Source organism: Meleagris gallopavo, chromosome 10 (assembly GCF_000146605.3).
Source record: "Meleagris gallopavo isolate NT-WF06-2002-E0010 breed Aviagen turkey brand Nicholas breeding stock chromosome 10, Turkey_5.1, whole genome shotgun sequence".
NCBI classification, from domain to species: domain Eukaryota; kingdom Metazoa; phylum Chordata; class Aves; order Galliformes; family Phasianidae; genus Meleagris; species Meleagris gallopavo.
In genome coordinates this window covers 25520752-25532806 of record NC_015020.2, presented here as the reverse complement: position 1 = coordinate 25532806, position 12055 = coordinate 25520752, and the positions used below count along the sequence as shown (strand labels likewise).

Below are 12055 nucleotides of genomic sequence, written 5' to 3'. Positions count from 1 at the left end.
GCGACGGCCCCGCAATGCCGGAAGGTGACGGGATCGGGGGAGGAGGTGCTGGAGGAGAATCCCTTTTACGGGAAGTACCGTCATAAGATCCAGGAGCTGCGCAGGTTGGGGAGGGAGGGAATGGGGCTGGCAGAACGGGGTTAATCGCTTGGCGCTGTTAATGGTCTCTTATCTGATTCAGGTCCAATCCGGCTGTGTTTGAATCCCGGATGGAAAAAAGAAATGAAGTGAAAAAGCAGCCCGTGGGGTGTTCGAAGCAATCAGAGTTTGTCAGACGCATGGAAGAAAAGGCGAGGCCGGTTTTCCGTGTAATTGGTAGAATCAGTGAGTGCATCGTTAAGGCTGGAAAAGACCGTAAGGTCATCCAGTACAGCCGGTGAGATGGAGCCACATGAGGGTCCGTAGAGGTGTTCAAGAACGCATAGATGTAGCGCTAAGGAGCGTGGTTTGGTGCTAGGTGGGCAGTTGGACCAGGTGATCTCAGGGTTTTTTTCCAACCTTAATGATTCTGTGATTCTATACCTTTGTTATTGATGTAGGATCAACGCAAAGCTACAAATGCAGCATTCCTGCTGGAAAGGAGCCCCAGATCTTGCTCTCTAATGGCTAAGAATATCATTCCGGCATTATTCTGCTGTTTTTTTAGCCTGTAGTTTCTGAGCATAAGGGCTTTTTTAGGTGTTCAGTTAGTTTCAGATTAGTTTGGCTGGATCAGACATCAACTTGCACAGAAGGGTAATGGAGCTGTCAAGGGTCTGGAGTACTAATGTTATGGGGAGCAGCTGAGGGAATGGGATTATTCAGTCTGGAAAAGAGGAGGCTTGAGAGAGTTGCACCGGTGAGGTTCAGGTTGGATATTAGGAACAATTTCTTCTCGGAAAGAGCAGTGATGCGCTGGCACAGGATGCCCAGGGAGGTGGTGGAGTCACTGTCCCTGAAGGTGTTCCAGATGTGGCACTGAGGGAGACGTTCTGTGGGCATGGTGGCATAGCTTGGGGTTGAACTGGATGATCTTAGATGTTTTTTCCTACCTTAACAATGCGAATGAAAACAACAACAGTTCAGTAATATTGGACCTAAAATGAGTAATACTTTGCCTTAACAAATCTTTCCTAATCACCTAATTCACAATTCACGTTTTTGTTCTTCTTGTTGCTTCTCCAAATCAGTAGTTTATTGCAATAAAATGCACTGCAGCAATCTGTAAGCATCTTGAAGTTGAGCTCCTACTCAGAAGATGTCAGCAGACATGATATGCATGGCAGGCAGGGCAAATAAGTGGTACTACAGCTGTAAGAAAATTAATAATGTTTTCTTCTAGGCAGAAGACCTGAGCACAAGGACATCAGGATTCACACGATATAAGGTAAGGAAAATGAACCCAAGTGCTGGAGGATGCCCTAGCAAGTGAAGGGTAGACGTTAATTTGGCATATTGTTACCACCAGTCTTCAGCCAAGAGATTTGAGGTGCAACTAATCTTCCTTATGCTGCACTTCATTAGCAGATGTTCATTTACTATTGGGAGTCATTTACTATTGGGACTGTGTTCAAGTCTTCAAACTCCTGGCAGTCTGTTTTTATTATCCTGTCCTTTCTGACGTCCTGCATGTTCCTGCTAGCCAAGGAATCCCAGTAATAAATCAGAAGGTTAAGCTACCTCTACCGACTTTAAATATATTTCCAAAGTTCAGCCAGAAGAGGGACAGGAGAATAGTTTTTATTCTCTTTAACTTTCTTGTATTTTGGCAAACTTTCCTTGTAAAGCTGCCAGCAGAGCACGTGTGAGATGGGTGAAAGGGAAAAGCTGCAGCTCATTTTTCCAGTGCTTTGGAGATCTGCAGAACTGGAGTGAAACATATTCTCTGTCCTGACAGAATCTCTTGTGTTGTGCTTCAGTGTATGAATCCAATTTTCAGCATGTCACTGGTAAGCTTAGTAGTTTCTATGGTAATTCAGAGAACTAAGATTGCAAATTGAATTAAGTTGAACTTGCTTGATTTTGTTCTCTGTAATTGCATCCATTCATTCTGAAATCTCACTTGAATCAGAGAACTGTCACTGTGCCAGATGCCATATGCTTTGTCTTGCAGACGCTTGATTCAATTCTTAATGTTGAGATGGTGAAAGAGAAATCAGCAGAGGAAATAAAGCAGGTAATGGATTTAAATGGCATGGAGTTTGCTCCACATCCATAAAGCAGGTAATGGATTTAAATGGCATGGAGTTTGCCCCACACAATAATGATATTAAGCACATATGTGTGTGTATATGTGTATACATATATATATATATATGTATGATGTGACTTACCATGTGTTTGATCGCTCAGAAAGTATCACTGCTGCAACTCACAGCTATTTAATGTGGAGCTGTTTAGTTGGGATCAGCAAGCCCCTGTGAGAGGGGAATCCTGGCAGTAGCTCGTATGGATTCTGCTGTGCCTGTTTTGCAGGAATATAAGCAAAGCTTTAGCCATCTTCTAACTTCGCTTGTGTTTTTTGTCATGCAGGAGTTTTGTACTCAAACTAAAGATGGTTAGGGTTAGAAGGAAGAGGGTGCATTTGTTTCAAGAACAGTGTGAATCAAGTTATTCTCCTTACTGTCTTTTTAATTTGCACTGTTCCCTTTTATCTGGTTATATTTCTGTTCCACACTTATGATGTTGTCGGTCAGACTTGGCTGAAAAATGACCCCTGGGAGTGCTGATAAAGCTTAGTTGACAAATGCAGTTCTTTTTAAAGCATTTAACATACCTGCTAGATGCTTGCTTTGTAATTGTAGGTGATTTCTTTTGTTTCTTACAGATTTGGAATCAGTACTTTTCTGCAAAAGATACGGTTTATGCTGTAATTCCTGTAAGTAGTCCCTCAGCGAAAGAAAATGAGGCTTCAAGAAAAACTTTCTTGCCAGGGAGTTATTGCTTTCATTATTCAGTGAAAGGCCTTTGTTTCTGAAAACATTTATTATTTTCCCCTCCTGTCAGCTGTTGTCAAAGCTCGTACTTCTTTCTGCACACCTGGATTGAATTTCCACGCTTCTTTATTTACAGTATTTCTGTACATTCTTTGCAAGGCTATAGTATCCTTTTTTGTAGCATTTGTATTTTCACATAATTTTTTTCTCAAGATTTCTCTTCTCTTTGCTTTCTTCCCTGCAGCACAGACTTGTACTTTTAACAAGGCAGTGTTAAAGTGCTGGTCTAATAAACTTGTACTTCATTACGACAGTTCCATGCTGTTAAAGTTACTGGCAGCGCTGTTGTTCATTGAGAATGCGTGGTGCTTCCTGTGATAAGATCATATTTCTTATTCCTGATAACTTTACCAGCTGTTAATTGCTCTTATTCTGCATTAAGCTGAAAGCTTGTTGTGTTTGTTTGTTGGTTTCATTTTGGGGATAGACTTAAGGTGGTGTAGGCCTTCATGAGTGGGGTCACTGTTCCTTGTTGTGCTGCTTTAGAGAAGCTCTGGGAGCTTTTTAAAGCTATAATGCAAAGCATATTGTAGGCACAATGGGAATTAGTTTGTGGTGTTATTGAGGGGAAAAAAGCTATGTCTTCTGCCAGAAGTTTTTTTTGTTGGCTGGAAGAAAGGCGTCACGTAATTCTGAAGTGCTCAAGAGCGCAGATGGAGGAATTTTGTGTTGATGGGTAGCATGTGTTTTCTTTCCTGAACACCTCAGAGTAGGTATTAACACAAGATGCTGGTAGGAAGAGAGCTGGCAAAAGATTTGGGGGAGCACAGAAGACGTGTGAATGAGACAGCTGGGTTTCATCAAACCAGATATGCTTGTGGTTTTAATACAAACTGAAGCAATGAATATTTAAATAAATATCCTGCATTTTAGTACTTGAGAACAGTAATGTACAATCCATCATTTGGGGCCCAGAATGCATCATCTTGCTCAACTGTTGATGCCACGCTTGCTAAAAAGGATACAGCGTAAGCCTAAAGCGTGGCCTCCTGCCTCCAGGGGTAGAGCTGTGAATCCAAGAAGTTTCCTGCTGCCTCTTGGAGACAGTATTGTTCAAGTAGGGTATCAATGACATTTAGGTAATGAAGCACTCGTGTAATTTTCTGTGCATTTGTTATTAACTGTTTCCACAGTAGACTTTCTGTGGGTGGAAGCTGGGGAGTTGTGCTCTGTAAAGTTTAATGAAATGATACTGAGTAGCAACTGTGTCCACAGCTTTGTTACGAAAAAATAATTTTTCTCTTTCCCTAAAGGCAGAGAAGTTTGATTTAATATGGAAGAGAGCCCAGAAGTGTCCATCGGTACGTCTGGCAGAGATCCACGGTGTGGTGATGTGTAGTTGTAATGCATTTCTCCTGTCTAAAGCCTAATTCATGAACTTTTGACCCTCCTTTGTTCCTATGCATCGTATTGGCTCAATAAGTAAAGCGCAGGCGTGCAGGTATTTGTCACAGTGTTCAGATAAAAGCAGTGGCTATTCAGGTATACTGAAGAGTTGATCCAAGTGACAGGTGTCTAGATTGAAAAAGAGGTGTAGAGTTCAGAAATGTAAGCACAGAATCTCCCAAGGAATGATTTCATAGAATCATGGAATTGTGTAAGTTGGAAGGAACCTTTAAAGGCCTTTTAGTCCAACTCTCCTACAATGAATAGGGACACCCACAGCTCCATCAAGTGCTCAGAGCCCACTCCAGCTGGACCTTGACTGCTTCCAGGGATAAGGGCATCCACCACCTCTCAGGGCAACCTATGCCAGTGCCTCACCACTCTTACTGTAAAAATAGCAGCATGCATCTGGTATCCACTAACTGGTGTCTTGTGGTTAGACCTCTTCCATGCAGTTTTGTGTAGGCCAGCTTCACTGATGTTCTTTTGTATCTTTCCTTAATATTTAAAGTGCCCGTGATTTAATCTGGTAGAACTGTTAGCTGTAGCTACATGTCATCGTGGCATTAGACTGCATCTACATAGAGAACATGAGTTCTCTTGTCTCACAGTTGATGTGAATTGTTCCTGTTTCATCTTACGTTTGCTTGCTGGCAGTAAATAAAAGTAGAAATATCTTTAAGGGAGAGCTACAATAAATAATGGTGTTCTGTGTAAGTTCCTTTACAGAGCATTGTAATTCAAGGGTTGTGACAAGGGAAGGAAGGAAGTGGGGAGTTGGGTGTAGTTGAATCCCTTGTTACATACATAGAGTAAATATTCAGTGGGTTGTGTTATATGTGTATGACAGCACAACAATGCATAAAATGCCGAGGATTCTTGAGATTAGAGTTCACTGCTTCTCATGGGGGCTGGTAGGTATCTTGTAAGCCTCAATTAGAGAATTCCTGTTGCTTTGAAGAAGTTGAACTGCAGAGGATAGGAACAGCTAACAAGATAATGTTTCTTCAATTATGTACCATGTGCTGCTGGATTAGTATTGTTTTCTGCTGAAAGTACTGTTTTTTTTACAGTAATTTGTGCAGTGAAGCATGGACTTTGTGCAGATTGCACTTGCTAAGCTAGAAATTAAATCCTTTGCTGCTTCATAGAATCAAAGTTTAGCTAGGCTTTGCAACATCGTAGGTCTGATTGAGAAACTTTATCAGATTGATGGCTTGGTCCTGTGTGTTCTGTTTGCCAAGATCAAATATGTCTGGATACCTGAGCTACGTGGAGCTTAGGAAGTTAGTTACAGTTTTGAGTGCGTTTCTGTACGGTCCGTTGGTATTTAGTCAAGTATCCTGCTTGTTTCCTGCTCCTACACTGTCCTTCCTCTTGGTGTGGGAAAATGAGCAAGTCCCTGCCCCATGGAGCCAAACAGATTGTAAGTCTCAAAGAGAAAATGCTTGCCTCTTGTTCTGAAACAGGTAATAAGGTAACTGTACAGGATTGGCAACTCTGAATGTTCCTCATCTTGTTTGTGACCATTTCTAGTACTGTTAATTTTTTAGAAGCAAGCTGGCAGGTCACTGTGAATGCTCTCTACAGTCCTTTCCTTTGTCTCATATAATACTGATAACGATATGTCTGAATGTTGGTGATTTTCTGCTGTGGCTCTCTCTTAAGAGTTTATGTTGGAGGCCAGTATGACATTGGGATTTATTTTGTTCTGTGAAAAGGAGTCTTATTTTTTATCCCTTCTCTGCAGTTTCTGTATGCTTTGCCAAGAAAAGAAGGCTATGAGTTCTTTGTGGGGCAGTGGTCAGGAACAGAACTTCACTTTACTTCTCTAATAAACATTCAGGTGAGTAGTTACCATAACAAGTCTAAAGATGGCTTGGGAATATATATATATATATATATATATATATAATTTATACTGAATAATTTGACGAACACGTTGTCTAGCTTAACTTGAAAACAGTTATCAGTGAAAAACTGCTCATAATTATGGGTATATTCAGTAAATTTATGGTACTAAGTGTCTCTTTCTTCTAAGAGAGAATCAGGTAGAAATTGAGCAGTCTCAGAACAGAAAGAAGAGCCAAGCATTTTAGAGTTGTCTGCGCAAACTGTTTAGAATACCTGTAGATGCTGTGAAATGCAATGCCTTCCTAGAAATTGCAGATTATTTTAAATATGGTCTTTGGTTAAAAAAAAAACCTCAAACTCTTCAAATTGCTTGTTTTCTGTAAGTACCAGAAATAATTAGAACTGACCCTTAAGCCCTGAAAAATGACAGTCTCCATAGCAGCTAATACTCAAAAGTTTTATAATCAAGCCCAAAAATGTGCAGTAAAGCTGAAGTTCTTTATGGGATACCAATAAAGGTTTCTTTCCTCCCTTCAGACCCAAGGTGAAGCTGCTCCTAGCCAGTTGGTCTTGTACCATTATCCTGAGTTGCAGGAGGAGAAAGGAATAGTACTAATGACTGCAGAAATGGACTCCAAGTTCTTGGTGAGAAAAAATGCTCATTGACTTCCCTCATTTTATGCTTGTTCTCCTATAGTTGCCCAGAGATGTGATGGATACTCCATCCCTGGCCACATTCAAGGTGAGGCTGGACATGGCTCTGAGCATCTGATGAAGCTGTAGGTGTCCCTGTTCTTTACAGGGGAGTTAGACCAGATGGCCTTTAATGGTCCATTCCAATTCAAACTCTGTTTCCATGTACTGAAAACAAATTAGAGTCTTAAAAAGATCCTTTCTCAAATAGTACTAGATTTCTTTAACCTAATCTATTTAGTGATCTAGGGGAGCTTAGAAGGAAATTAGCAATCTTTGGCTGTCTTGTGTTTGCAGTTCATACATTATTTTTTCTTACTCTGGTTATTATAGTTTATTTTTGTTAAATGTTTGGAAAATTCAGAAATACTTCTAATCTTGTTAATGGAAGCAAATGGAAGTGGTTGCCACCTGCCCCAAGTTAAATCAGTGTTCTGAACACTCTGACTAGTAGAACTAGTCAAAGCAAGAGATCTCCAGAGCTTTACATTGAGTTCCTTGGTGCCTCTGCTCTTTCCCTTATGTGTGGGTGTACTGTTATTTGCATATCTGTAATAGTATGGTTCTAGGACTTACGGCTCTAGAGATTAGAGTGGTAGAACAAAAACCAAAGCACCCTATCTCTAATTTGACCCACTTACATCATTTCTGAAACTACGTGATAATACATTTGCCCTGTTGTGTCATAGTGGGCAATCAAATTTTGCAAAGTAAATCAGCTGTAAGAAGAGAAAGGTGAGGCTTTGGATCTCTGCTGCGTTATAGTGGGTAAGGACCATGAAAGATGTGGTGCATGTTTGACCTCTGAGGTATAGGTTCTGCAGGAGGCTTGTTTGTAGGCACAGTGCCAAGGGCCAGAGTAGGTCAGGAACAGGAGTGAGATGATTTGTGAAGACAGTGAGTAGGACTGCAGTCTTTCAGCCCCTAAAGAATCTTTTTCAATGGGAAATGGCAAAACTCAGCAGTGACAAATTCTTCATTTTAACTTGCAGGTGGTCCCCGAAGCACAGTGCTTGGCGAATCAGGTGCAGCTCTTCTATGCAACGGATTGTTCTGAGACCTATGAATTAGTGGAGACCTTCAACCACAGATCCAGTGAATTTAAATACATGTCAGTTATAGCAAAGCTTGAGCACAGCGGCCTTGGAAAGGCACTGAGACCTAATCAGGTTTCTGACACGTCGTAGAGCCTGACCTGCGAGTGAAGGAGTCAGCAGCAGGAGGGGGGGAGTTCTCATCTGGGATGCTTCCCATCTCTTGTTTTGTGAATTTGAGCTACAAAAGGGATCTGGAAACATGCTGGGACTGTGGTCATCGAGTCTGGCACTGATGCAAGATGAGGACTTGGGTCATTTGGGCAGTGGTAACTAATTGCTGGGCTGAAGCACTGCATTTTGGCATAACTTTGTCAGAATGAGCAATTCTCTCATCTCTGATTTATGCTGCATGCTGTATTTTATTTTGAAATCTGAAATGTCAAAAGGGCAGCTATATAATGAAGTGCGTAGACATCAAGAGAGAGAGCAAAAGATGTTTCTTCTCTGTAAATGCATTTAAAATGCTGTCTGCCATTATAATTGCATGGTCTAGTGCTTTTAATTTGTGAAGAATTTATGCAGAATTGTCTATCAAGAAAAAAGAATAGGTCTGATGGTCTAAAACAGACTCCTCATTGTTACTTTGTGTGTGAGGTGCCTTGTGCAGATGTGTACCAAGGCCTGTGCCGGTTTTTCAGGGACTGAAGAACAAAGTGCTTGGATTTGTTCTGGGAGTGTTTTGCTTCTTAATTGATATATTCATTTCATCTTGTTGGGTTTCTTAGAGACGTGTTGCTTGAGGAACAGGAAAACAAGTTCTTATTTCTGCATATTTTTGAGTAGTGAAGAGGAATTACCACATGCCTTTTGGAGTGATTTTTCTCAGGCTGGTACCCACACAGCCAACTCTACAAATGGTATTTAAAGAGACAAAAAAAAAAAAAATAGCTCCTGTCCCCATATCAGGAAAGCTGCTATCTATGATGAAATGGCATAATAAGAGAGCCACCACCCCGTTGCTAAATGACAACTGGTGTGAATATGTGCACCTGCTTTAACACAGCAGTGTTTGTAGGAACCTGCCTTCGTGGGCTGCAGCAGGGTAGCTTTTTTTAAACCTTCTTTCAACAGAAAGATCCCAAAGCATTTGTGTTTTGAGCTTTTCTTGCTTTCGTCTCCAGCAGAGGCAGCCAGTGCATCCTCCTTTGCCAAAGAAGCAGAGGCATGAAGGATAAGCCACTTGTCTGTCTGTCAGAAGAGCAGCAACTTTTGGGGCTGTCCTCAACTGTGACCCAATACGGGTTTGATGAGTTAGATGAGTTACACAATGTGTTTGCTAGTGTAGCTACAGAGACCTGTCACGCCATGTGTTCTCAGCCCATTCTTTGGATGTGAGCAATGCTCAGCTGAGTTCTGAAGATAGATAGTGAGATTTCATCATTGAGGTCTGTTCTGGCAGTGATCTGTACGTGTTGATGTGAACTGTTGTCCATTCAGGGAAATAAAAGATGCTTCTAGAAGAGGTAAAACTTCACCCAGGGCTGTGCTGCGAGTAGGCAGCACTCTTTTTGTTTCTGCTCAAGTTGGATCTGTGAGTATCTGCATAGCATGGGAAGTGTGGATAGGGTTGTTATAACCTGAACAGCATTGAAGAGCATTTCTACTTCTGTTTTACAGCATTCATGCTCCATTTATCATTTTCTCTTAGCTGAAATAAGGGCAATTTTGATTCATTATTCACTTCCTGCTTTGAAGAAGTCAAAGATGCTGGATTCATTTTTAATATAGGTATAATCTAACATCCCTGGATGAGTAATTGGCAACAGGAGTGAAATTCTAGGATTTCAGATCTATACCCAAGCTGCCTGTGAGCTCAAAAGATCAAAGTCTCTAGAATGAGGCTGGAAGCAGTCACTACCTTTGAGTTTTTTTTTTCCAAGTTACTAGTCAGCAGCTCAGTACTTCTCTGAGGATTTAAGACAATCATGGCAAAATATAGAAGGGGAAGCATTGCGTGTACTGGGAGTATTATTAAATAAGACCCTACTTGAAAAGGCAAAGCTGATCATACCACTTGCAGTTATTTTGCTAGGAGGATGAGGCGAGTGCCTTTTCTGGCCCTAGAAGAGGTGGAATCAATCAACTGATTCCAATGAAGAGAGCAAGGGCTTTTTTCTTTCGGTATTTTCTTGAGATTTGATGTGTACACCACAACACATTCCTTCCTTGTGTCAGGGTTAAACTACTTGGCATGCAGCTGATGATCTAGTGTTGTGTTGTCTGTTCCCAACCAGCAGACAAGCCAAGAGCCAGGTGGGAGTGTGCGTGCAGTGGTATGAAGATAGCTGAAGGCTGAATGCTGCACAACCTCCTGGGTGATATTTCCAGGTTTTCTGCTGAGGACAGCTTGATGCAGCCCCTGGAAGCATCATCCCTGTGTTTTCTCCAGGAAGTCATGAACTCTGCTATTGAAAAATGCATTTATGATCTGCGTTAAGCCTAAGAGCTGGTGAAAATGAATCTGTTAGTGTGGCTGTGTTCTGCACAGTCGGTTTCAACCACTAGAGGGAAGATGTTTCCTCATTCTGAGCTACCAGCACACAAGTTACAAAGCCTGTCTTCTCAGCTTTGTTAAATCAGTGAATTTGGTACTGAAAAATGCTAAGATGCCCAGGCTTCTCCTGTACGGGCTAGCACAGAGAATGTGATGGGCTGTACTGAGTTACACTGGAGGTTCCCCTAGCCTTGCATCCTAGGTGAGCTGCCTTGCCAAGGGTGCAAGGCCAGAGTAAACCCAGCAGTAGTTTTCCTCAGTGTGGGAGAGACATGGATTGCTTGGAAAGTGTCCAGAGGAGGGCCACAAAAACGATCAGCGGGATGGAACACCTGCCCTCGAGGGCATGGGCTGTGCAGCCTCAAGAAGGGAAGGCTCCAGGGAGACGTGAACGGCCTGGTGCCATGCTTGTGATGTCTTTTGGAGGCACATCGCTCTGCTCCTGTGCAGCTGTGTCCTGGCATGAGGCCCTGCTGCAGTGCCGGCCTCTTCCCATGACTGCCCGTGGGGCCTCTTGGAGCCACCAAGCGCTCCAGGCCCACTTCCTTCCCTGCTTCCTTCCCCCTGATAAATTCAGCAGTGCACCTGCCTGTGTGAGCGGGGCCAGGCCGCCCTCTTCCTTCCTCTGCAGCAGACAAATGCCCCTTCAGAAAGATGGGCTGTGTCCCTGGCCCCTCTCCTTTGGCTGCTGCCTGCCTACCAGTGTTTTGGCTCTGTCTCTGTTTCACTTGGATGTAAATCATGGTTGTGGGTTCCCTGTGGGATCTGTGCTGTCCATCGCAAAGCCCTGGGAGCTTTATCCCTGCAGCTCTCTGCTCTGCAGACGTGTCCCAGACTCTCAGTCACAAGCTCCTGGGATGTTTTGTGTTATGGTTCTCTGAATCACTTGGGGACAAGCATGGACTTTGGTGCCCACCATGTCCTTGGGGAGGAGTCATAGAATCACTGAGGATGGAAGAGACCTTTAAGATCACTCAGTCCAACCCCACCCCATCGTGCCCACTGACCATGTCCTTCAGTGCTGCATTCCCATGGTGACCCCACCACCTTCCTGGGCAGCCTGTGCCAATGTATCTCGGAGAAGAAATTGTTCCTAATACACAACCTTAACCTTCTCTGGTGCAACTTAAGGTCATAACCTCTTGTTTCACCTCCAGATGTCACCTTTTCTGCACAAACTCATGCTGCAATGGATGCCAGTTCCATGCCCCTAGCTAGATTGAATCACAACCACAGGTAAACCCTACACATCCTCGCTGTGTCCCCAGCTGTCAGCCAGTCTTGAGCTGCCATTAGCCACATCTTGCTGGTGACCGGGGATGTCTGCAGGTGACTTGGCTCTGATCCTCGTGACTCCAAGTCAGATCTGTGGTTGAGAACCCACACTGCTGGGAAGGGGTGCTGCAGTCCCATGCCAATGATATGCTTCATACTCTGACCAACGTCAGTTTTCTCTGTGGACTGAAATGGGTTTTTTGTTGTTGCTGATTTTGTTTTCATTTTTCCTTTCTCTTTCTCTCTCTCTCTCTCTCTCTCTCTCTCTCTCTCTCTCTCTC

The 12055-nt window shown here is 42.8% G+C and overlaps 1 protein-coding gene across 3 annotated transcripts; it reads left to right on the top strand.

Annotated features, from left to right (window-relative positions):
- Positions 1-6: 6 nt before the first annotated feature.
- On the top strand, positions 7-9479 carry ATPAF1 (ATP synthase mitochondrial F1 complex assembly factor 1). 3 transcript variants are annotated; one of them, XM_019618793.2, is made up of 9 exons: positions 7-104; positions 182-290; positions 1322-1366; positions 2093-2155; positions 2807-2857; positions 4229-4276; positions 6112-6207; positions 6913-6957; positions 7901-9479. In XM_019618793.2, exons 2-9 carry the CDS (start codon positions 210-212, stop codon positions 8093-8095), a joined length of 624 nt encoding a protein of 207 aa, XP_019474338.1. In that variant the 5' UTR covers positions 7-104; positions 182-209; the 3' UTR covers positions 8096-9479. The 3 variants fall into 3 exon arrangements, with proteins under 3 accessions (XP_019474338.1, XP_031410784.1, XP_010714452.1); XM_031554924.1 differs by lacking the exon at positions 6913-6957 and adding an exon at positions 6753-6860; XM_010716150.3 differs by lacking the exons at positions 7-104; positions 182-290; positions 6913-6957 and adding exons at positions 1877-1928; positions 6753-6860 and having other exon boundaries at positions 1333-1366.
- The last annotated feature ends 2576 nt before the right edge of the window (positions 9480-12055 follow it).